The sequence below is a fragment of the Haliaeetus leucocephalus genome, unplaced genomic scaffold, assembly GCF_000737465.1.
Source record: "Haliaeetus leucocephalus isolate CR32 unplaced genomic scaffold, Haliaeetus_leucocephalus-4.0 Scaffold555, whole genome shotgun sequence".
In the NCBI taxonomy this organism is placed as follows: Eukaryota; Metazoa; Chordata; class Aves; order Accipitriformes; family Accipitridae; genus Haliaeetus; species Haliaeetus leucocephalus.
In genome coordinates, this window is record NW_010972991.1 from 9,215,916 (window position 1) to 9,242,060 (window position 26,145).

Consider the following 26,145-nt stretch of genomic DNA (forward strand, 5'->3'; position numbering starts at 1 on the left):
GAGGGCCCCCAAGATTGTTGGAGTTGGAGCTGTGTGAGAAGGAGGTAAGGGAACCCGATTTGTTCAGCCTGGAGAAGAGGTGGCTTCAGGTGGACCTCATGGCCGCCTGCCAGGACCTATGAGAGGGTCTTCAAGAAGACGAAGTGAGGGTCTTCACAGTGGCGATAGGTGGGTGGACAAGAAACAGCAGGCATAAATTGAAACAAGAAAGGTTCAGACTGCGAATAACGAAAAGAGAAACTGGGAAAAACATAATACTGGGATTGGGTAAAACGGCTTAGGTGCCAAGCTCTAACAGACCATAAATCCTGAATAGTCAGACACCATTTCCTGTGCTCCTGGCTCCATCCACTTCATGTAGAAACCTAAGGTACTTTACCCACCACAGTGAATTTCCATTGGCTAGCAGTGAAACCTGTGATATAGCCCAAATTCTTAATTATAACAAGAATTTTTTTTTTTGCAAAACACAGTTATAATATTTGAGTTAGCGCAGGCTCAAGCTTGTGTCCGCATGGCATGGCGCAGAGCTGTATGGATCTACCTGCCAGGTTTCCTGTGTGGGATAGCCTTTTTTATTTGGTTTGGCCTATGTGTTAGGCTTCTTGGCACAATTTATTGACTGGGATCTAGTGCTGGAGTGGGTTGGACAAGCACCTGATCACACTTATGCCTAGCTAGCTTGAACATCTGTGCTGTGCTCCTCTACTGTCCCTCTTCTGTAGTTAGCAAAGGAACGGCCACCCCAGGTCTACTTGTTTCAACTGGCATAGCCTCGCCCAAAGTTGCATGAATACGCAGTGGGTAAAAGGGTTGGTTTTGTTTATTTTTTCTATGTAAGAAAGGATGAAGCTGTTGTGGTAGTAGAGGAGGAGGATGGAGGAACTGGGCAGTTCCAGCCTTTCCATTTCAGAAACCCAACACAAGTTCCTCACTTGCTGCCCTCAGCCGTGCAGCCAGAGACCGTGACAGTCATTCCTTCCCGTGTGTTGTGGTTTAACCCCAGCCAGCAGCTAAGCACCACGCAGCTGCTCGCTCACGCGTCCACGCTCCCCGCCCCAGTGGGATGGGGAGGAGAATCAGAAAAAAAAAGTAAAACTCATGGGTTGAGATAAGAACAGTTTAATAATTGAAATAAAATAATAATAATTGTAATGAAAGGGAAGATAACAAAAAAAGAGAGAAATAAAACCCAAGGAAAACAAGTGATGCATAATGCAATTGCTTACCACCCACTGACCAATGACCAGCCAGTCCCCGAGCAGCAATTGGCCCCTCCTGGCCAACTCCCCCCAGTTTATATACTGAGGATGACATCCTATGGTATGGAATATCCCTTTGGCTGGTTCGGGTCAGCTGTCCTGGCTGTGTCTCCTCCCAGCTTCTTGTGCACCTGCTCGCTGGCAAAGCATGGAAACTGAAAAATCCTTAACTTAGGATAAGCGCTACTTAGCAACAACTAAAACATCAGCGTTATCAACATTCTTCTCATACTAAATCCAAAATACAGCACTGTACCAGCTACTAGGAAGAAAATTAACTCTGTCGCAGCTGAAACTGGGACACCATACATGGAGCATGCTCCAGGGTTACTTATAACTCACAGTCTCCTAAAAAAGACCAGAGTTTCAATTTAGACATGTGTTCCATGATTTTGTGTGTGGAGTGCCTGGTCCAGTCTCAGGCAGAGCTTGATCCTGCAGCAAAGTATTGCTCCTTTTCACCTTCTCCCAGCTCCAAGTTTCCTCCTAAAGAACAGGAAAATGGCCTGTTCATGATGATTGTAGCATTAAGGACACCTCTGGAATTTGTCAGTCAGTGGTCTCAGTATGGCCAGAGGGTTCCAGAACTTGGACCCCCAGTCTGGCAAGCATGTTTTGGTGACTTTTTGGGTCAGAAGTGAAGATGAGGTGTGGCGAGGGTATCAGTGTGATTGTGCCTACCCCCAGGGATGTTACTATGCCACTTCTGCAGGACTAGTAAGGCCTGACCTGCTATGAGTGAGGCTAGCAGCCCTGGGCTTGAACTTCTAAAAGGCATTACTTTTCCTCAAGAAACTTTGCCTTGAATTAGTCATTAATTCTTTATCATTACCCATTAATGATTCTAAAACCAAAGTGTTTAGCTTAATGAGTTTATTACTATAGATGCTAAAAAGTGTAATTCTGCTTAATTTGGGGGAATATCGATTCCCAGGAAGGGAACAATTCAGGATGAGTTATATTGTGCTAAGTGAACCTGTTTGGCCAAATACTCTCATAGCATAGTAGGGGAGCAATGAAAAGAAATGTGGTCCCACCCCTTCATTCACAGGTCTGAGTAGTTCCCTGAAGGGAGTGTAGCAACACAGCTAATTTACTGCTGGTAGCAACAGGTGGTTTTCTGGAGGAACAAGTGGCAGTAAAACTGGATTATAAGAGTGGTTCTGAGTCACAGTCTCCTGGGTTGCTCGTGCGTTGGTCATTGCTCAGAGATGAGCTTGGAGTCTAACAACCAGCTAAATGGTTTAGAGGATTTTCCTGTTGAGGGTGAGGTTGCAGAAGTATGACTGTTGTCTAGTTGCCTCTGCAGTGCTGTACACAGCAGTAGAAGGGAGACTTGGAGCTGACCCTCTGCATTACTAGCTGATGGCGTGTCCAGCTCTTCATATACCCAGAGGAAGACTATGTGCAACCGGTGCTCAGTGACTTGCAGGTACATTGCTGCACTGTGCCTAGTGTCGAGCATTCTCCTTAGCCTCCAGATATCATTCCTTCATTTTTAGTGTCAAGTGGGAAAGACAATCTATAGACCTTCATTGCAGGGGCCCTGGGGTTTCTCTTGACATCTCCTGCTGTGAGGAAAGATGAACCATGACTAAGAACAGGCTCACTTCTGAAGGCAAAATAGTTGCTGTGTCTGAAGAAAATAGCTCCTTCAGTATTATCAAAGATATGAAAATGTGATCCATTGTGGGCATACTGACATGGAGATCTGAGTAGCCTGGCGCTGACAACAGTCTTCACACTGCTCATAATTTGTGGAGAGCCCTGCTGAAGTGCATGACTAAGTTGCTCAACCACACCTGAATCTGGGTTCTTGGGGAATAAAGTCTGTTCTGTAGCTGCTTCCTGTGTTGCAAAGGTGTGGGTGATTTTAGCATTAGGCATCAAACATCACTGGCTACTTAGGGAGTTAACATGTTCCTAGAATCACTTGTTGAACCAGCAATGCACATTGGTATAGCTGATACTACATGTGCCTGTTTACAGCCTACACCAATGGTTTTGCTTCCTTTGCACTGTAGTCTTTGTGCTAGACTTTTCTATGTTTTTCACAGATTTGGGGGGACATCAGAGACTAGAACTGCTCCATCTATTCTCAGGTTGCCTATAAGCTGTGCAGGCTTGCATGTGGAAGTGTTGTTGCTAAGTTAATTCCTCATACCTCAGACTAGCCTGATGGATAATAGAGTTGGAAGCAGAGATAAACAAGTCCTCCCCTGCATATCAGGCAATATAATTGCAAAGCCAAATTAAAGGGAGTATAACAACTTCTAATCTAAGTTTAAGGTGGCCCTGCTTTCCCTGGAGATTCAACTGGATGATCACTTCCAACTTAAATTACTCTACGATTCTAACAAAACAAGGATTTTTTCAAGAGAAACTGCAAATCCATTCTCCCAGCTCTGAAGTCACAGGGGAATTACTGGGACTTCCTGTGCAGATCAGAGATGAGTAAAGATCACACTCTTTCCATCTGTGGACTTTGTGAAGCACATCAGTAATTCATATACTAGTGAGTTTACTATTTCTGGCATTAGTGAAATCATATTCACCTCTGTGTGCTCTAAATTTGCCCCTAAATTACCTATAGAAATGCCCACCCTAAATTGCACATAAAAATGAAATAAAAATTCACAACTGGCTGGATGCCCCCTGCAGACCTGTGCTGACTTTATGGTCGCTGTCATCTTAACAGTAGTTACTCTTGCTTAACCCAGTGAGGTGAAGGCTGGATTGAGCCCTATCCCTGATTGTCTACTCTCCCTACAGTGGATGAATGAGGAGACGTTATGGTATGTACAGCAGGTGCCAGGCACCTTCTACAGCACTTTTATTTCCTCTTCTTGAGGAATTCACAGACAAAATAGATGGTGACTTGGCACTCAGAGTCGTTCCACTCTCCTGTGCTGAGCATTTCCACACAGTCCTCGCGGCCAGCTGGGTCGTGAGGCTCCCCTTCCTTCCAGTTACTGTAGTTCTGCAGTGGGCTGCTGTCTGCGTACACAAAGTGTCCTTCTTTTTCCATGTCGTTCAGCCCAATGAAGGCTCGGAAGAGGCCGCTGTTGGAGATGTAGTCAGCGATCAGGGCATTGGTTGCCTCATCTTTAGGCATGGCCAGTGTTCCTCCTCTGTCCCTGCAGTGGATCAAGGCTTCTCTGTAATTCTTCTCTTCTTTCACGATGTAATAAAATTTCTCGTCTGTCTCCCTGATGCCTGCTATAACTTTAAAAGGGAAAAATAAATTGTTTAATGGCACGTCAACAGATACTGAAGGTGCTTCTGTTCCAATATGACAATGAGATGATGTTTACATTAGAATTAATAAAAGGGAGAGAGGAAAAGTATTCCCACCACTGAATTTGTGATGAACAATGAGGACATGATCAGAGACTGATGCTACTAATGGGACTGACAAGCACCTTGCACATGTTAGGACAAGAACTATTCAGTCCTGATTGGCATGTGTCTCCTGTGACATTTAAGTTTTACTTCACAGATATCTAGTACTAATCAAATTAAGGCATGCTAAATGGTCAAATAGCAATGTCTAACTCTGGGTCACCCCTGTTGCTTTGCATGTTTTTGAATACAGATTGTGAAAGAGTGTCTTGGGATAGAAGCACAGGGGTAAAGATAGCTTTTCACGCCCTTTCCATGTAGAGGAAAATCAACGTGACTGCTAAAATAAGACATTTTAAAGACAGCCTGATGTTCAGAGCTGCTGTAGCCACTAAGTGGCATTGACTAGGAATAAAACTGTGGCTGCTGAGCAGCTTTAAAAGGCAAACTACTCAAACAGTGTATATCTTAGTGAATTAAGCAGTGCCAAGGAGCATGCCTGGGCAGGTGGAGGTTGATTGTCCCAGCTGATGGATTTCTGGAATGGTCCTGAGCAGAGCTTTGGCCTGGGGCAACTAACACTCTCCCAAACAATTCAGGAGTTACCTCAGGCACAGTTTAGGAGTTAGTAGAGGGACACTCCTAATAATATGGCATTCAGTTTTATAGGATTTGTAATATAGATGAGTGCTGTTCTGTGCTGCTTGCCCATAGTGCCAGGGAACAGTCTCAAACACATTTAATTTGCTGATACAGACCTAGTCCCAGAAGCAGCGGTGGAGCCTTCTCAAAATCTCTGCTATGCCAGGAAACGTGCTTCCTTCCTTTCAGTGGGGGCAGTTTGCACCGTCCACCTGACAGCGCTGCCTGCAGACATGGTTTCCTATAACCCATGTCTTTGAGTGTTGGTCCCTTGTTACAGGAAAATGATGCTTGCACTGAGGGGAGCACTAGGAGTACCATGTCTGCAGCCTTCCTGTGCAGTGGAAAGACCAAGAGGTTCCTATTGCTTTTCGTGCCTCTCTGGAGCAGATTGAAAGAACCTTTTTCCTTTCATTGCCTGAGTGGCTGCTGAGCATGAGCAGATTGATAGTGCAGAGGTGGTTAGCAGGCCATGCCTTGTGCTTTTCATGATTCTTTCTGTTGTGCTGTTGATAATTTCTGTATTGTTTTTGCTTTTAATCATTAGCTGCTTATATCTTTACAGGCGTAAGACTGTTTCTTTTCCATATGTTTTCAGAATGCCTCGCACCCACTCTCTGGGTCATCTATGGATGCTGCCATAGAGCAGCAACGATAGAAGAATAGCAATGATAAATGTTATAGGAGCCAAATAAATCACATCAAATACATAAGGATCCTTACCATTTTTTACAAACTTGATGGACGTGTTAAGACGAGCAACATTGATATTCAGCTGTCCAACAACTCTGCGGTATCTTCCACAGTCACAGACTGTGCCTGATGCAATACAAAGGATAGAGGATTTATCTGTTTAGAAGCGTTTGTGCTTGTGCATGGAGGGTTGTCTGTAGCCCACTTCCAAACCTTCTGAAGACTTGGCTGTTACTTGTGGAGAGCCAGTCTCACACTGCCCCACTGGCCATACCTCTGTTGATCAAAACACTTAGTTCTTTGGCTCTGTACACTCCCTTACTAACTGGCCTAAGAATCCCTACTTTTAAAAATGTGGACAGAAGAATTTGCCATCTTCTTTCCACCCATATCAGTGTGGCATTTGCACATCCTCTGCCCCTCTCATTATGGATTCCACCTAGCTGCAGAGACGTGGCTTGTCATGGTGATCACTACAGGATTACATCTGAATGCCAAAGGTCTACCTTTGTATCTGTAAACAGCACAGGTTCCCCAGCCTTCTAATAAAAATGAAAGCATCCATGAAATGGGGAACTGCTGCTTTCTCAGTGAAGGAGTTTTGTGAGCATGCATAGAGGTGGGATTGGCAAAACTTTGGTGGAAGGACTATGTTAGTGAATTGCTGCATGCAGCTGTGGTACAGCAGTAATAGTCAATACCAACTCAGATAATAACTTTCAAGCACTGAAGTCTCAGTTATATTTTGTTGGTGAACTGAAATTTGGCTTGATATAGGTTGTGTTTGTTCCTCTGTTATTCTCAGGAAGAAAATAAGTTGCTGATGGTCTCCCATTAAGAACCAAACTGGCATTGCATATGGAATCTCTTAAAAATGAACACAACTGTACATTCAAGGTGGGAAAACATTCAAGGTTATTAGGAGTGAGAAGAACTCTCTGGGTCATCAGATCCAAATTCTCCTCCTGTAAGCAAATGCATTGCATTCATCTGACAACAGATTATCCTCTATCTAAAATCACTTATTTTTTCATCCCCATGCTCCTATTAGGAAACTCTTAAAGGACTTCATTCCTTTGGTATTCAGAAACTTTCTTCTAGTTTCCAGCATAAATGTACTGCTGGCCTCTCTATGTGTTAGTTTTTATGATATCAAACATTGCCCATTAATTTAGATAACTCTTCTCCGTATTTTGTGTATGTTGGTATATTCATAGGCATCAGTCATGTCCCTACCCAAGCCTTCATTTTGCTAAACAAAACTTTTTCAGTCTCCTCCTGTTCATTTCATCTATTCTCAAGTTTTCCCATGGGCCTCAAAATTTTATGAAACTCCAGACAAACTAACCCTGAAATCAAAGACCCAGCAGACTTGACCATTCTGCAGAGAAGGATGCATAGCATACCTGCTTTTCCCTTTTTTCCAGAAACCCCCAATAAGCCTTTGGCTCCTTTGTCACCTGAATAAAGAGGAAAATATATTCTCAGATCTCAGACAGTGCACATGTCAGGGGACTGTATTTGAAAAACCTGTTTAATAATAGATTAACGGTGTGCTTCTGATAGGAGACCCTGATGGACTGTACTGACAGATGTGCCAAGTCAAACAAACCATGATTAATTCTGGTGTATGGAACCCTTTAATAGCTAACTCACTGATAACACAGGCATCTTGTGTGCTGCTGGTTCCTGGTACCACTTCCTTTAAATATAAACTGCAAAATGATCCTGAGGGGCTGAAAGCACTCAAGAAATCTGCGAGAGGTGAGACCTGGGTTCTCTCATTGCCTTGCAGGACAGAACCCTTCCCTGGGTTCAGTAGCTCCATGATGGGATGAGGCACCAGATGAGGCTGATGTGCACGAAGCCACTGTGCAACAGATTACGTGTGCGGGCAGCAGTTAGCGCCTGCACAAAATGAGGTCAGTAAGGAGCAGTGTTTCCTTTCAGATACAGGTCATGGAAATGTGATTTATTTTCATCCACTGCTTTCCTCTTCTTCTGTAAATCATAAAAATCATAGAAATACTTCTCCAAATGCTGTGCTACTATATAAGTGAAGGTGACTAGCTTTTTAAAAAGTCTCAGCTGTAATTAGGATCAGGAACAGCTAGACTTCACTTGAAATTCATGTCAGCTCTTCTTTTATGAATTAAAACCTTCAGAGGTCAAAAAATATTAATGCTTGCTCTGCCTTGTTGATGGCTGTGTTTTGATGGGCTTTTTCCTTTATATGGTTGTGGTTTTTTAAAGAAATGAGGAGTTGGCTGTCATTTTAATTAGCATTGCTTGACACTGCACACACAAGCTGAAGTTTCAGAGTTGCTTCATTAAGAACTTGAATGTTTAATGCTAGATTTAAACAGTGACTTAGTGACCTTTGCTTCTGCAAATAAAGAAAGAAAATGAGAAAAACACGAAAGGGACAATAAATTGTACATTTAGGTTGAGAGAAAGCTTGATTTAAAGGCTCAGAGCATTGGTTTACTTACAGATAAAGATAAGCAATTTGTGGCATTCTTAAATTCTCTTCTTTGGTGATTGACGACATATTGGGAGATAACTATCTGTGTTTTCAGTTGTCTAGGTACTTCTGAAAATTAGTCCCTCAGGCCAAATTCTTTTGTTCTTGTCTGATACTAAGGCTGGCTAGAGGCCATCAAAGGTTTATTAAAAACATTGGGTTGAGGAGCTCCCTGGAGAGATTGTTCCACCCAGCCCCCACGTGCCTGGGTTGATGTGCTGGTTAGAGACCACAGAGTTCCCCTGGGGATGGTGGAGTCCTTGCTCGGCTTTCAAGGCAGGTCTCCTTGTGGCAGAAGTACTATTCCTTCTTAAGTAGCTCTTTAGGAATACTGGAGAGGAATTCCTGGGCCTCTTCTCAGATGACTGGAGCATAATTTCATGAAATTATTGTCCAGGTAGGCTTGGAGTCTACCTTGATTTGCAAGTAGTTGTTGTCCCTGGTTACATGAGTGCTTTCTTAAAACTCCTAAAATCCTTTCCTTACCGAGCTGTCCTGTGCACCGCTTGCTCACGTGTCCCACAGCAGTGCAGGTGGCAAGGTGAGGCATCCTGAGCAGCAGCAGAATATTGACTTAGGCCTTCAGCGTCCAAAGCAGAGGCAAAAATTTGGCTTTCTCTTTTAGAGCGTTCAGGTGATTGACTTCACGAGGGCCTGATTTCTCCCTTCCTCTTTTACCATCAAAGAGGACTGATTTCTTTACTCATAAAGCAAATTATTTTAGCCAAGTAAGTCAGATATATTGCACATGGGAAATAAAACGAGAATATCTCAGCTCTCATCACCAATCTTTATGCATAACTTTATTTGGAGGGCATTGGCCACATATTACTCCATACCTGGAACTCTCACAAAACACATATTTACCTTGAGGGGAAAAACAAGAAAATTCCTGGACCAGAGCTTACCCTTTCCACCAATTGGGCCGATTTTCCCAAGCATTCCCTGGTCACCAACATCCCCCACAGGTCCCTTGTTTCCTAGGAGAAGAAATAAAGAGGAAAAGAGTATGGATGGTTTCTGTCATTTCTTTCCCAAGGCACTATTTAGGTCTCTACTGCTGCTATTTTTCCTGGGCATGGCCAGTCTGCATGTGTGGCAAAGTCAAAATGAGTGGAGCCCCAAGGATGGTTGGAGGAGGACAGCACAGATCTCTGCTACTGTAAGATACAACGGTAGGACATTGCAAGGCACCTTAGTACAACTGCCTGTTCAAATGCCCAGAAACATCATGTTGTCTTACAGAAAATACAAACTAAAACTGCTAGTGAGTATTCAAATATTGATTTTACTTCACAGCCAAGCCAGGCTGATGGCAGGTTTTGTCTGGGTTTTTTTTTCTCCACCCCAGACAAAAGCCTTTCCTTCTTCCTTGAGGTAGTGTGCTCATGGCTTTGTGGGGAATCTTTCTCAAAGCAGGAGTGCAAATAGGAAGCTACTAGTTTTTCTGTATGTGCTTTTCCAGTCCTCAGAGCACCGAAATAATGAATGCCTTTTTAACTGATTAATAGTTTAAGTTCTAAAATAGCTGGCTAGTGATGACAGCCCAATTTAGAGAATCTCAGTTTGCACACCAAATTTAACATCACTAAGATGCTTCGTAAATGCTTTGTTACCTGATTCCATTGTGTCTTACCCGATCTTCTTTTTAAGTTAAGAAGCGAAGTCATATGAATGCATTTAAAAATGGAAAAGTTTTTTTTATTATAACAATAATAACAGGGTGATTTTAAAGTCTTAAACCACTGTCAAGGAAGAAAGACTATGGCTATGCATTATCATTAAACTCTAATGATAAATTAAGCTTTTGATTTAGAGTATGCAAACAAGGCTGACACAATCACATCTGGTGCCTCTGAATGCTCTGCCCAGCTCACACTGTGGATATGGGATATATTTAATAGAGCTGAGTCCTGAGACATCTGTGACTCCTTGTTCTCAGCTCAGATGCTGTTTGATCAGAGGAACTTTGTTTCTCAGTGTATGCCTCCCTTTGCTTTTCTGCAAAATAGGGACAACTGAGACCAAATTTTGTTGGGCATCCTGATGTATTACTAGGAAATAACTCTCAAAATTCAGTTTTAACTAAAGGATCATTTCAGCAGGCAAACAGTAGTCTTTCTGATTATACATATGATCTGGGTAATGATTATATATATGATCTGGGTCTTCTGGATCACACTCATGACAGCCACTTGGGAGAGCAGCAGTAAATGTACAGGTTTATTACACGACTCTTTGAATTCATTGCCATATATAATTGTCCTGTGTATAAGTAGGAATTGCACCAAGGTCTCAGAGAATTGTTAGATTCACTGATTAATGTTTGACAGGGTTGTGAAATCCACTGGTGCAACAGGAATGAAAAGCATTAAACATCACTGATCATATGCACCAGTACGGTTGTATATAATGATATTCACATATCAGTAATAGCCAACAAAGTGTCATAAATACCTTTTGGTCCTTTTGGTCCAACCTTTCCTTGTTTGCCCACTTCTCCTCTATCTCCTTTTTCACCTTCATCCCCTTCCAAAACACAGAAAAAAAGCATCATGGTACATTTCTTTCAGTGAAGTGCAAGTATTCATCCTCAGAAATTAAAGTTCACAGGTTTTTTTTCCTACTAATTCACGTTGAAGACACAGTAGCCATGGGATAAATTTCCAGAGAAGACCTGTTGAATCTGACCACCATTAGGAAAAGCTAAAAACATTCCCTTTTGGAGAGGCTATTCCAGCATAAGTATTATACAACACCAATTTCTAGTCCTACCCTCTAAGCCCTATTAGCTATAAAGCAGATAAATAAGCCAGTCTTTCTCTGTTGGGAAACCTGTACATGCATGGAAGAACTGCCAGGGAAGGAATAGGAATTTATTAATTGTTCCTAGTGACTCTGTAGTGACCCTGTGTTCAAGGTATGCAGATGCTTTTGGAATGAGAGGAATGTAAATATGTTGAAATAGATCTTAACATAGACCTTAGCACTTAGTATGGCAGAAGTCTTGCCTTCAGTTTTTGACAGGTGACATTTATATGTTGATATAACAAACATGTTTTGCAAGTACTCCAATGCTTTGTTTTGAAAATGTCATACACAGAGTATCTGTAAGAGGTAAAATCATTGCATTTATTACAGTAGTGCAGAGATTTCTCCAAATGAGATCAAGACCCTATTACACAGGCTCCTGTTTAGTACTATATAAGTGCTCTTACTATTGTAAGAGACAGTCTCTCACTGAGCAGCTTACAGTCTAAAGGAGAAGACGGCAATTAGTAGGAAAGAAATGTTATCTCCTTCCTTAGGCAGCATACAATTTTGCTTCACATTATGCAGGAAATTGGAGGCACGTCTGGAGCTGATTTTCTTATCTTCTACTTCTTAGTTTTGAGCCAAATCCCAAGAACATCTTTCCTCTTTTTTTTTTTTTTTAAGACAAATGTTGAGGGGGGACAACCCCTGCACCCCTTTGCGACAAATGACCAGCACTGAATACAGGCAGCCTTCCAAAGCTTCTCCCCCTGTCCCCTACCTTTGTCCGCAATAAGCCTTGCCATGCGGTGGGAAGCAGCGCTACAGTCTTTTGGCCAAGCCAGGATCTCACGTGTGAGTGGCAGCCAGTTGTGTCTGTGCCTGCAGCCCAGAAGGGGAGAAGAGGCAGCATACAGAGTACCCAAGGGAGGGAAGTCTGTCTGAATGTCAGCAAAAGAGAAGTGAGGACAGAATAGCATTACGTGACAAGACCAATAACCTGTCTCTCCAAGGATGTTGCCTCCAGCCCTGGCAGAAGGTGCTCATGGAACTGGGTGTGCTGAGGGTGACTATGACCCAGGCAGCCACTTCCAGCCTCCCACGAGCAGTGGTTTAAAGGGCTTGCCTGAGCCAAGCACTGCATCCAGACCACTCGTGAACAGCCAGTAGTGATTCTTCCCTGCACAGATTAGTCCTGTGCCTTTTAAACCCATTTATATTTTTGGCCCCTATAATATCCTGTGGCAAAAAGGTCAATGATATAATTATGTGATGAAGAAGAAAGTAGCTTTTCATGGTTGCTTTCAGACTGATCGTTTCATTGGATCTCATTCTTATTTTCTGAAAAATACTGCCCACTCATTCCTGATTTACCTTCTCCTACTTCCGTAGCCATAGGTAGCATATCGTGGGCTGTTCCGTGGGGTGATGACAGATGAGAAGTGGTGCATATTGATTGCAGCATATAAAATGTAGTATTAGCTGTTTGGCTCCTTTCCATGTCAGTTACATGGACTGGACTGAGTCTGTCCCTGTATGCCGAAAAAACCTCCAGTGTTGGGACTCTCTTGTGGAGGGCAGAGTAGTCCCGTTGGTCAGGATGGGGGGATCCCACTGGGGAGGATGTTCCCGCTGGGGGGGATGGTCAGTGGTCCAAGCTGAGGAAGATAAAGGGCTGAACTTCTGTCGGTGTTAGAGGGAGGAAGCATTTGCTAGAGGGATGGACAAGGAGGAAACATGTCGTGGTGTGTTTGCTGGCTCACTCAGGTGCTTTGTTTGTTTTTAACCCTATCTGCTACAGGACAAAGTAGGAAGGGAAAAGGCTGTAAGCAGCCAGCAATAGAAATTTTAAATATTTCTATTTTCACTAGTTCTTAAAAAATGCTCGGAAAGTCAGTATATGTTTCCAAAAGCCAAGCTCCTTAAATATCCAGTTGAAGTTGTGGGTCTGAGCCTAGAGCTGATGGAAGGATGCCTGCTTGTACTGGGTTCCTGTCTAGAGATCATCAAACAGCAGAGCTAGAGAATGTACTGTTTAATTTTGCTGTTGGCCTCAGTGCTAACAACATTTACAACTGAGAAATCAAGAAATTCTCCTTTCCAAACCCACCTATGAAACCCTTGAGAAAACTGTAACAGTCATTTCCCAGTAGTTCAGAAATTCAGAAAAGATTCCCAGAGGCTGACAAAGGGCTTGTGAAATGAAATTCCAGGAGAAGGTTAAGAGCTGATCTGATCACGGTCTGCAAACCTATACAGGGGGAGAAATGTGTGATAATAGAAAGGAAGCAGGGTGTGATTCAAAGGCTGGAAAAGAGTCCTGACTAGAAATGCAACATGGGGATTAACAAATGGACTGTGCTCTCCAGAAGGGGAGGGAGAAGTAGGAGACTCTTCATGTCCAACCTTTCCCCATACAATGAATTCCTTTGTCTAAGATACGCTGTAACTCTGGGTCTGGTGTAGAAACTGCTGAGAGTTTCTTTGGCCTGTGTCACACAGGAAAGCAAACCAGATTCCTGCTGACCTTCCAAACCAGGAGGACCACCCATCACCCTGGCAGTCCTAATTGCTTCTCTCAGGCCAGCTAGTTACATTCCCCGTGGCTTGCAGACTGCTCTGTTGGGTTAAAGGCTCTAGAGAGACTGATATTTTCTGCAGAAGGAAGACCTCTGTGTGAGAAAGATGGTTGGTTGTTTTTTTTTTTGTAAGAAACATTGCTTAGACAGTTAATCTTAGAACTAGAGCCCAGGAAACAAAAGCAATATACCAGTGGAGAAGCTGTGATTACTTTCTGAAGGTGTTTTCTTCCAATCTCAGTTTCAACATTTTGAGCCGCTAAAAGCTGCAATGATTTTTTCTGAGAGACTTCGGAGCAAGCTTTTCACACACAGGGCTGCTGGAGATGAAGCTAAGTTACCCTGTATGGGCCATCAGACTGAGAGTTGGAAGATGAAAGGGATAAAAGGTGTGGGAAAGTTTGTTCTGAAGATTTTGAGAGATTAGGGAGCGTCTCAACTTCTGTTGCTAACACCTCATGTAGTCCCAATTTTTGCTCAAGCCCTCTCAAAGCCTAAGGGAGAGGGAAGTAAGAACTATCACCTGTTTCATCTTGGTGTAAAGCAGCCTAACACACTTTGCCTTAGTTTCCCTACCTGGGAAAATGGGAAGAATAATAATTTGCCTATCTGTAAGGGAGGGAAATCCTGCTTTTCTTTTCATATTGCAGCTGAGAATGGGTAGGCCATTACAAAGCAAGGGTAGAAGCAAACAGTATTAATTAGTGGTGCCATCTCATTGTTAATTTAAGACTGAATTACGCCCAGTGCTTGATGATATGGTGTTATAATTATAAATGCATTGTGTCCTCCAGCTGTTCTGTGCAGTCATCTCAGATTTTGGCAAGAAACGTGAACTCTTGGGTTATGCTCCCCCCTTGTGGTGTTGGTATGATTTGCAACCAGGTAGGAGGGATTGTGAGAGGCTGGTTGACTTTGTTTTGGGCAGGGGTTGAGTTGGCATTGTCTCTAATTTAAAATAAGCATCTCTCCCTTTCCCCTGGGACTTCATGTGGACAGGCCATACCGCTGTATTAGCCACTTTTTTGTAATCTTCCAGAAAACTGAATCTAAATCCTGGCAGTACTCTGAACTGGGTTTTTGCATTGTGTACTACTGTGCTTTGTGCAACATGAGTTTTCTTACAGAAGAAAACCCCTCTGGTCCCTGACCTCATATGCTTGTAGCCTATACCTAGAGATTAACCTCTCCTTTGTGCTGCTTTACACTTGGGGCAGTGTCAAGTTAAGTTTTAACCTAATTAGCGGATTGTCACCTTAATACTGTGGTTGCAAGGATGTCAGATAATGCACTGCACTAGCATTTGAAGCATGGGTGAAGCACTTGGAGCCAGTAGCTGAAGCAAGACCATTTCTCAACCTTGTTAGTATTCCCTCAAGCTGATTCACTTCTGTGTCACAGATTTAAAATATCAGACTATTAAAATGGAACACATGAAACAATAAATTACTAGACTCTTCCAGCTTGGGACTGTGCGAGACAGGAGGAAAGCAGAAACTATAAGCAGTAAATGACTGTTGCAGCCATTAAAAAATTTTAATTGTAATTGAGAGGGAACCTTAGTCCTTCCTTCTCCTTTAAACAAGCTTAGGAAGATGCTGAAGGTCTAATAATCAGCAGGATTTTTAGGCAGTTGAAAGGAGCTCTGCCTTTTTAGGAGTTTCACTAAATAACACAATGTTGAGAGGTTACATTTTGTAAGAATTTAATTAGTAAGAATTTACTGACCTTCAAGTGACTTAGATTTCCTTGACGAATCTTTTGTAGGCAATTTATCTTGTATTTTTTATTTTGTATTCATGAATTGAGGAAGTTTTCAGGTCAAATTGTTCACATATGTTTAGTAACTCTCCAAGTCTCGTGATCGAAGGCTGACCCCGGTTCTTGGAGAATCAGGGTGCAATCCCTGGGGATTATGGAGCCCACATTTATCTGTAGAGACCGCTCTGCATCAGAGTTAGAGCATGTCTGCAGGCTGCCTAAAGGCTGAAGCTGGGAGGAGACTCCTGGCTGGGTTTATGTGTGTGTTTCTCTGTGAGCACATAGTCTTTTCACTCGGAGCTCTGCTGAGAGACTCCCCGGGTCCATGCAGGGTTTTACTGAGACACTTTGTCAGGTGTGCTGGCAAGCCATGGCCTCAGGTCAGCTCCAGTTCCTGTCTTCTGACCAAAAATACTACAGAAATGTTAATGCTCTCTCAGCCTCTTCTTTCGCTGGTATACTTTCCTCCACACTCCAGGGCATATCCACCCTTTCAAATGATAGAAACACCACTTATGTTGCGCTACAGCACAGTCGTCCTCCTACATCAGATACTCTGAATTGAAAAAAGCCTACATCCAGCCAAAAAGTCCTTGAGGAGCCCTGGGAGCGTGACTGATTTGCAGTGAGGAGGGGAAGGATGGTTAATTTTGATTAGTATGCACTTGGATGCTTTGCACTGCTTGCAGTAGATGCATTTAGCATTCCTAGGCATAGCCAATGTCCCACCACAAAGGCTTTGTATGCAATCTATTACAGGGTTCATGCGTGACACAGTTCTGCTGAGTTCCATGTTTCATGCTCGTAGTCCCACCTGAGGTGGTGTAGGGACCCTCTCCACCTCCACAGACAGAATATGAAGAGTACAGGTGATTTCTCCTTGTCCTGGGTGTTAAACTAAGGAGACAAGGATATGTGCATCGTCCTAAAGCCTTGAGAACCCTCCAGGAGCAACTGAATGCCTTGCCCTCCTGGAAGAGCTTTGCAGAGAGCCACAGGATTAGCTCTGCAGCCTGGGGACACAGAGTCACGACCCCAAGCAGGGTGAACCTTTGCATCACTTGAGCACGCACAATCTCTATTGAGAGGTTTTGTCACCAGAGGGAGTCGCAGACTCCAAGAAATAAGCAAATACAGCCCAGTTTGTCTTTCCAGTGTCCGAGCACATCACAGCTACGTCAATGGAAAGCCTCAAGATTTCCTCTAATTTCACTTTCGGTGTCTTTTAGATCCTTAGCAAATTTCCTGTAGCAGTGGGGATTCTTGCTTTCAAGCTGTATCTGGCTAGTGAGGACAGGATTTCCTGACATCCTCTGCCTGTCTGACACGCTGTCCTCTTCCCCGTCCCTCCTCCCTTCAGCCCCCAGCACTGGCTTGCATGCCTCCCTCCCCTCTGCCTGATGTTGAGCAGTCTTCTGATCCTGTGTTGAAGTAATTAAACTCACTAAACAGAGGAATATAAATAAGGCAAATAATACATATTTTTCGTGAGTGAGCTGAATCAGCTGAGTGAGAAGTCTGATGAGTAAACAGCCGAGCCAGCATAAGGTGAAGGTAGGAACACATAGAGTGGGGGGAAAAGAAGATGTTGGGCCTCCCTTTTTGGCAGAAAACCTGACAGATGAGTGCAGCTGTAGTGTGCAACTGCACCCATAGCCACTCTCCCACGTGTCCTGCAGGAACATGCAGGGCTCCCACAGATTCCGCCATCAGAAATAAAGCATTTTTCTCACAAGGTCTTGGACTTGTATTTTTTTACCCAGTTCCAAATTAGACAACAGGGGCCCTTCCCTGGTCAAATAGAAAGACTCTTCAAATATAAACTGGATTGTCTGCTCGCTTTTCTGCTTTCCACTTATAAACATCCACTAACTTCAGTGGAAATACCCTCTTCTCCTATTGCATTGCATGAGCCAGACTCAAGCCTTCAGTAGGCTCAGTGAAGCTCTGCTGACTTGTATTATTTGAAAGTGTTGGCCTTTTCGCATGACTGGGACATATATTATTTCACAAAAATAATTAAAATTATTCCTGATTCTGTTTTCACTTAGTCTGCCCAATTTAATTTTCCCGGACTATTCCCCTGCCATTCTGACATGATCTCAGAGACCCACAGATTTTGGTGGCTTCAGTGAGGAATCAGACTGACATTGGTAAGAAATACAGACCCAATATCTTTTGAATTTATGTATTTAAGCCCATACATACATGCTTTGTAGCTCAGGCTGATAAATGTCAGAAACTTAATGTATGCTAAAATGAGGAAGTCTAAAAGACATGAAAAATAGAATTATGTGTTGAAATTAAAGGGCTCCAGATCAAACGTGAGGCGCTAAGAGGAAAGTTTAGTTATAGGTTTGAACAGCCTATAGGATGTGGTAAGGCATTTTATATTTTCGGAAGGAAATGTGGATAACAGCATATCTTGTTTCTGAGAGAGTTTGAGATTTTCCAGGAGTGGAATTGCGTAAGCGCAATTAAAGCTGAGAGATGGACAGCTATATTGGAGACCACAGCAAATGCTATTTTGAGGGGCCAGCCAATGTCATAGAGTTTATAAGCATCATTTGTCAGAAATAATAATAAGGAAACGTTTTACATCTAAATTGCTATGGGAAACTCCCGGTATTCTTCAGATTTCATCTCATTCCAGTTTCTCAACCTGGATCTGATTCAAGACCTTTGAAGTTCCTGTGTCTGGATTTCAAAGGAAATGAGCTGGGACCTGGGACAGATAGCAAGATCTGGAGCTGGTCTCTGAAGCACTGAGCTCCCACGAATCCAAGTGAAATCAGCTTCCGCAGAGCCAGCCCTGCCCCGGTCTTCTTCTCCCCTGGCCATGCTTTTGATAGGAGTTTAGGAGTCAAAGTTTTGGGGCCTCTGCTTATTTCTGCCCTCATGTTGTTGCTTATTGACTTACTCAGACCAGGTCAGATCCCATCTCATCTACGTCAACAGCCCACTTAAAACTTCCTTTGCAGGTTAGACAAAACTGAGCTTGCAGTCTCCAGGCGAGAGCAGGCTAGAAGAAAGGACAGAGCTGGGACACCGGTTGAAGGCAGAGCCCAGGGCAGCAGAACCTGGTGTTCTTGCCGCTGCCAGGCCATGGACCAACAACTGGTGCTTTTGCTCTCGCTGCATTAGCTGCTGCCTCCCCACAGTCCCAGGTCCTGTCTCAGCAGCAGCAACAGCCAGCCTGCTTCCAGGCTTGGAAGGGTGGAAAGTAAGCAATAGGGCCATGACTAATTTTGCGAGGGCAATCACTTGGCTGCCCTGGGAAATTTGTTGTTTTGTTTATGCTTGATCTGGTTCTCTTTGGACTCAAGAAGTCGATGGAGTACAGAACTTGGCATTTATTGCCCTAGTTACTCAGCTGTGGATCAGCATTACCTAATATAAGTTTTCAGAGGTCCTGTGCCACAGCACTCCAGATAAGACCATGTTGTTCCTAAACATCTCAGGTCAAACACTGAAAATTACTAGTTACGAATACTGAAATTCTGGTTTGGTCCAAAGCACATCGGTTTTTTCCTTTTTTCATTTCCTAGGGGATTTCGATAAGGATCCTAGAAAATGCCTCACACATTTCTGTTTTTAACTGCTATATCAGCCAGCTTGCTGTGTACCTCGAAAGCTTTTTCAGGAAGGCAGAACAAGACAGCCATTGCACTAGGGCTATGTTCACTAAAATAGTCCCCTCTTTTTCAGAAGAGACCCGAGTATTGCCTAGAAAAGGAAACTGGGAGAGGAGTGCCAGCTTTTGTTTTTCTCTTACTCTTTTTTTCACCTTTTTCTGGAATGCCTCTTTAGAAAATTTCTTTGCATAATTCATTACAAAGAGACTTCAACTTTCGTTTGCTTGCACCGGGGACAGAAAAGCAGCAGATAGATGAAGGGGATAGCAAGGCTCCTGGTTTGCATCACGCAGAACCACCAGAGGTCAGACTTAAACTCCTATTCGTTTCTAATGCTGAGCAGTTTAATTCAGATTGACTTCTATCATTGCAACAGAAAGTGCAAAAGGCTTACAGGACATTTACTGCATTCCTTTTGTTCCTGGGAGACTGCATCCTTCCAGAGTATTTGCTAGTTCTTTGTGTTATACACACAGGCCTCTGGTTTTGCCTCATGCTTTTTGGGAGCTGGTGGGACTGTCACAACTGGTTTGAAGACTTTCCTGGTAATCAGCCTGGAATTACCCTTCCTTTTCATCCCATTGCTCATATCATACTTCTCTTGTGACATCTCAGGTATGAGCATAACAGAGTATATTTTTGAAGGGGAAGAATTTGGCTTGCACGAATTAACTTGGACAAGTTACATTTGGCTTGTACAAGAAGTGGCGAATTTTCACAACTCTAATGACCATTTTTGAATAGATGATTTTCAGGGTGAGCATGTGGAGAGGTTGGGTGCTTGCTCCTGCAGCAACTGTGAACGCCTAGATGATGAAGTGAGTAATGCAACCTCCAATAGTGCAAGAAATAAAGGGCTATAAATTCTGAGCCTCTGCAAGCAACCTCACTTTGCCCTCAGTTTTCTCCTCTCCATTGTGCTGTGTGATGGGAACAGCATTATTGCTGCTGCATAGCACCAGACACCATCCCACTTGTAGCCCACAGACTGGATCGAGCCTACAGGACAATTTCTGCCTTGCACTGAGATAGGTGAGGTGGGACAGTGTAGGAAGTCTTACAGCTAGTTGCTTTGGCCCATTAGACACTCCCGTGTTCATATGGAAGGAGGAAGTTGCCACAATAGGAATCTGGCCTGTGGTGGTACAAAAAGCTGGCCAATGTACTGTGCAAGCTCAGCACCTCTGTCTTGTGGGAGCACCGCTGTGTTCTGCCATAGCCGAAGGTGCTGAACAGATGGAGGTGAGGGGGTGAAAATTGTGCAGGGTGGGTCAAAGCCCATTTTTGGGAGAATGGTGGACAAAGAGGCACAACAGATGTAGCACAGAAAGTAAAACTTAAAGCAACAAAAGTCAGAGACTTGTCCATTGTTAGGGTTAAAGTTTGAGCAGCAAAGTGTTGCCTGTGGCTGTGGTGTGGTCGTAGGCTGGGGATCATGCGCTCTGAGTCTGTAGACATAAGATGGATAGAGGAAAACTGGCAGCGGGACAGACTTCCTTCTGCCGTATTAGGTCAGCATGCTTCATCCTTGACTACAAGGGATGCCTGAGGAGTTACAGGGTAGTTCACACACCCAGCCTGGTCAGTCTTTAATTGCCCAGCTGACTGACAGTCAAAACAACCAGTGCCATTGAGAGCCACTTGTAACTGTCCTGGATGAGCTCAGCTCTGGTAGGAACTGAAATTGGGCTATAGGATCATATCACATAGACTGCAAAATGTATTTGATGACCTGCAATGGATGTGAGCCAGTAATTTGGAGGTGATTTACTCAATACTCCTTTTACCAGTCATGGATCTTGGGCATGGTAATCTAATTTTAAAGTAGTAGTGAGGACCATGCCAATATACTGTTTGGCTCTCTTGTGTCTTGGTGTCAGCCAGGAGGCAGCAGGACTGGTAATGACTAAATCCTGACTTTCTCAGTATCATGCTTGCAAAGAACCATAATATCTAACCTTTAAATGCTCCCTATACAAGCTAGACCACAGAAACCAGCTGGAGTCCCAGCTACTCTCATGTTGTCACCAGACCACCTCATTAGCCTTGTGACTTGTTAAACACAATTCTGTCAAACTTTGTTCTCCAGCCTGCCATTATTCAGATACTAACTAAACAAACTCCCACTAGCTCCCTTAGGGATCATTACATCTCTCTGCATTTATGCTGTGGCAGCAAAAGTTTAAGCTTGGATTGTAATCATAAAGAAATTAACTTGCTGATTAAAAATGGTCCTTTAAGCAACATGCATTTGAATAATCCATCATAAAAACAAATGAGTCTGTAACAGTGCTTCTGACTTGATAATCTTTTTTTTTGCTTAAAATTTAAATCAGTTGCATTTTTTTCTCTCAGTCTGTAGCCTATAGAAAAATACAATGAGTTACTAAAAAGAAAGCAATAGTTTGAACTGCAATAGCCATGGTGTGGAATATATATTTTAGATGTGTCACTGCAAGATAGATTTGTACATCATGGACCTAATTTTTGGCTGAGATACCCTCCAGGCAATTCCATTGACGTTAGCTGTGTTACACAAAAAGTAAGTTAATGCAGAATATTTGGTTTCAGATATTTGCAAAGTGTTTTGAAGATAAAAGACCTGCACATGCCAGAGCTGATCCAGTTCTTGTTGAAATGTGTAGCGAAGGTCCTGTTTAATTCAACAAGAGCTGCTGGATCAGGTCTGATGAATGCAGTAGAGCTGTGTTTACAAGTAAACATTTAGAAATAATGACAGTTCAGTCATTTTAAATATTGCATCTCTTCCTACCTGCAGGTGCAAAGTGAACCATTAACAGTTCACAAGAGGTGCCTACTTTTAGACAAAGTAACTCAATCTGTGGCTGCTAGCAGTACTGGTTGTGTGATGAATACAAGAAGTAAGTGAAGATTTATGTGGCTGGAGAAAGATGCAAAAGGACACCTCTAATTTATATGAGAATATGTGACACTGTTCCTAAAACTGAAGAAAAGCAAATTCAAATCTCCTTGCTTCATCACTTTCCCCTATCACAGTTCCACTTTTCTAGACGTTTGTACAGTCCGCAATAATTCACATCTTTCATCCCCAGCCCATGCCACAAGCCCTCCATGTCTCTATTTTTAAAAATCAGCCTTTATCAGTACTGGTCTCAGCATTAGCAACCTGATATTCCTCACCTTTTGGTCCAGGTAAAATTGTGTGTGTCGAGCAGACATCTGTTGTAGGTCGATTGTCAACATCAAAACCAAAAATCTGAACTTGGAAGATAAAAAGCACTACTAGGGTCCCGTATTTCCTTAGCTGTTGTTCTTTCTTGCTGCTCATCCTTGCAGCTTCTCAGGAAATGCCTTTCGTTGTTACAGTCTTAACAAATGCAGCCGACTCAAAAATAAATGCTCCACTAACTGAAGCAGTGCAAAGATTGGGAGCTACATGCAAGAACAGCTAAATAAAGTGAAGAAAGGAGTTTGACGATGCTGTAGTTATTTCTGTCCTGCACATTATCCAGGATATTTATTTAACACTGACAGCTGTTTATTCCAATTTATCTCTTATCTGTGAGATGTTTGGCTGCTTTTGCCATGGAAAATTTCTTCAATAGATGGGAATATCTCTTTTGTCATTTTTTTTTCCTTTCGGCACTGACTCTTCATGCCCAGCTTTTCACTTACTCAAGAGACAAAAGACTTTGGTATTGTATCCAAGTGAGTACTAATTAGTTATAGGATACTTGTGGCTGGTTGTATGCTGGAAGAGTAATGCAGACTCCATATAACATGTAGAGAGGCTTTTTCACAAAATCTTTTCTCCAAGGGGACTGTTAGTGACAATGGATGAGCTGTGGGTGGAAGTCACTGGTGCTATTTCACACCTTTTGGGTGCCATGTACCAATAGTCCCCAGAGTAGCAAATGAAAAGTTGATGTTATCAATGGGTATTTGAGCCAGAAACCCACAAATGATGGTTTTGTGCTTACAGATTGCTCCACAATGGTTGCTGCAAGCTCAAATTATGTTGGTAGACACAGTACAGAATGATAGACTTCAGGATTGAAACCACAGAGCAGGAGAAGCTTGAATGACTGCAGTACCTCCTCCCATATCACCTTTCCCCTGTACCGGGAGAGACCATATATCAGGACAGTGGTGTAGCATAGGTCCCAGCAGAATGTCATCTTTGGGTTGTCCAGGAGCTGCTGCTGGTTCAAATCCGCATGAGGTAGCTGTCAGGTTTTCAGTTGGGTGCTAGGACTTTGAAACCAGGTGTAGGAGGCTTCTTGGATGGAGGAACAGGTAGCATGCAAGACCTCTATATATACTTTTGGAAGGAACTGTGACAGATACCCATCCATGTGCAATCCCTTCCTAGAAAAAACTCTAGCTTTCTCTTAGGGAGAGCACAGTAACCGGGGACAGCAGACCGTTCGAGGTAGCCTAGCAGAAAACAAAGGGGAGATGAGTATTTGTAATCTTTCAAGGATGTTTGTTAACTTCTGGTTTCTCACACAACGAAGGAGACAGCTACTCAAAATGCTGAACTATGCTTTTGAACTGCCTAGTGTGTGAGAGCACATTTGCTTTCCATTCTAGGCAAAAATTATTTCCTATAATAATAGCTTTTGAGATGCTTTCCTCATTATTTAAAAGAGTGTTAGTTCTTTAGCCCGACAACATTTCAGCCTTTTGGTAGACAGAATAAGTAGCAACACTGATGTAAAAGCAAATACCTTTTCTTAAAGGCTGAAGGAAGGCTTTGATTTCAAGCTTTCATCTGGGATGAAATGTTGGCCAAAGTCCCAAGAGGGGTCAAGACACTCCTCTCCCTCTTTCTTTCTAGCCTGGTTACAGACTGTCCCACTTTTCAAAACACTTTTCTTTTTTGTTAAACTGTATACAGTATTTTTCAGAAGTAAATAGTGGTCTCTGTCCTAATAAATGTCATCTAACTAACACCCTCAAATGTGGCCTTGATAATGGATACACCACAGCTAGAGGGGGAGGAAAGAGAAAGCTGGGATTATAGATGGATAGAGTCGTACCAGGAATAAACTTGTTCCTCTGTGATTTGCGTTGGGCACTGTGCCTCTGACTTGTACACTGTAAATCTGTTTTATTTATCTTTTTCTTCTCTTCACTTTCCATTTTGTGAGCAGAAGGTCAATGTAAGAGCAAGAATAGAGAGCGTAGGAGTGGGAAGCTAGTGTACTTAGCTTTGGAGGAGGCATTTTGGGAAATGTTGCCAAACTGACGTGAATGATGCTATCTGTTCCACAGTACTGAGAGACTTACAGTGACTTCTTTGTTATTTATCTGGGATAAAGAGGGGTAAGTGTAAGCGAGAGAGGAAACCATTTGTTTAACCACTTCAGTTGCTGACCAGGACTAAGCAGGGAACATTTTTCTGATACTACTATTGCTGTGTTCATTTACAAATATTCTCATTCCACATTAGAAAAGAAATCAAGACCCTTCTTTTTTTTTTTTTCTTCCTGACAGTCACAAAACCCCTAAACACACAGTGAGAAATGAAGTTTAATATATCCAAGAACTTGCTGATGAAGGCACTTACTTAAAATGTAGGAGATCCAGATTCAAATTCTTTCTCTGCCTAATTCAAACCAGTGTTTACACTAGAGCCTTAAGGTTATATTGCCTTATTACAAGGCTGTTTGCTAATCAGTTATGTCTTCCTGTATGTTGGACCAGAAATCCTGTCCTGGAGCTAGGAAACCTGCCTTAACAGGCAATCCATCAAAACTGATATACTAGCACGAAAAGCTTGGTATTTTGGCAAATCAGTATTTATCAAACCAGTTTCACTGAAGAATCTGCAAGCAGCTTCATTGCTGATGGCGATTTAATGAGGCACATTGCCTATTGTGCATGTTAATTCTCATTGAATTGGGCTTAGAGAAATGTCTGTAGGCAAGAGAGAAAAACAAACTAGGCAGTGTTGTCCAGACATAAAAGACATAAAGCAAACCTTTGCTAGGGTGTGAATGTTTTACAAGGAAACCCTGAGAAGACACAAAAGAAAATCCTGAAAGATTCTGTTCCTTTGAGATGAGCAGTAGCCAGGTAACCTTTGTGTAGTGCATTGCCTCCTTGGAGTCCAAGTACTTCCTTTGTAATTTGTATTACCTTCACTTGCTTATTCTTCAGACGTTAGCAGTTAAATGTCAATAGACTATAAGGAATACAGACAACATCCTGAAATGGTGTTCATCCAAAGGTGGTCAGATCTACAGCCAATTTTAATAATTTGTAGAGTCCCAGATCCTGTGGTTGAACTCCAGGTTAATACATCTTGCTTATAACCATGGGCTGATTCAGCCAGAAGTGCTGAGTCCACTGGCATCCCTCCTAACCCAAATTTAGTATTAAGGAGAGCTTTCCTGTTCTGTACCTTACTGTACTGAATAAATCTGGGGGCATCTGAAGGAAAAGAAAAAAAGTACAATATTTCTCAGCTTTGGGATCCTAGATCGTTTCAGTTCTCCTGGTATCAGAGGTCATGACAATTTGGAGTGTTTCAGCCTGTCATACCGGATACATCAATCATGGTGGCAAAGTTTAGAGAGAATGGAAGAGGAAAAGCAGTAACGTGGTTTGCCAAGTGTAGGGATGAAAGTAATCCTAGGGCTATTTTGTAAAATGTCATTTTTGGTTTTGACACCACGCAATGACTACTCGAGCCTGTAAACACAGTCTCCACCAGTTGTTGTTCCTCTGAGTAAGATATAAACAATGACTAGACCTTGATATGCCTGCAAATAACTGACAAAAAGAACCAAACTAAGGACAAAATTGTCCAAAATCTCCTTGCTTCTATGTTCAGTAAACAGAGCTTGTAGGACTCCAATGATTTTAGGTAATCCTTGTTGGATATTTGAGGGGCTTCATCAGCCTCAGCAGTGTAGAAATATATGTTCCCCTATCAACTATGATCTCCCTGGTTTCCTGCTAGT

The 26,145-nt window shown here is 42.7% G+C and overlaps 1 protein-coding gene across 1 annotated transcript; it reads right to left on the reverse strand.

Moving 5' to 3' along the window:
* Positions 1-4,095: 4,095 nt before the first annotated feature.
* Positions 4,096-22,802, reverse strand: COLEC10 (collectin sub-family member 10 (C-type lectin)). The gene is made up of 6 exons (XM_010576973.1): positions 22,355-22,802; positions 10,921-10,992; positions 9,372-9,443; positions 7,346-7,399; positions 5,970-6,065; positions 4,096-4,487 (listed from the first exon to the last, which is right to left on the reverse strand). The coding sequence occupies exons 1-6, from the start codon at positions 22,500-22,502 to the stop codon at positions 4,096-4,098; spliced, it is 834 nt and encodes a 277-aa protein (XP_010575275.1). The 5' UTR covers positions 22,503-22,802.
* Positions 22,803-26,145: the final 3,343 nt, after the last annotated feature.

What these genes read in the sequence shown, in the direction of transcription:
- COLEC10 (XM_010576973.1), bottom strand. Translation starts at nt 22,502, where the DNA reads ATGAGCAGCAAGAAAGAACAACAGCTAAGGAAATACGGGACCCTAGTA. An exon ending in AATTTTACCTGGACCAAAAG is followed by an intron (nt 10,993 to 22,354) that starts GTGAGGAATATC and finishes GTGTTTTGGAAG; the next exon opens with GGGATGAAGGTGAAAAAGGA. An exon ending in CGGCCCAATTGGTGGAAAGG is followed by an intron (nt 7,400 to 9,371) that starts GTAAGCTCTGGT and finishes CTCTTTATTCAG; the next exon opens with GTGACAAAGGAGCCAAAGGC.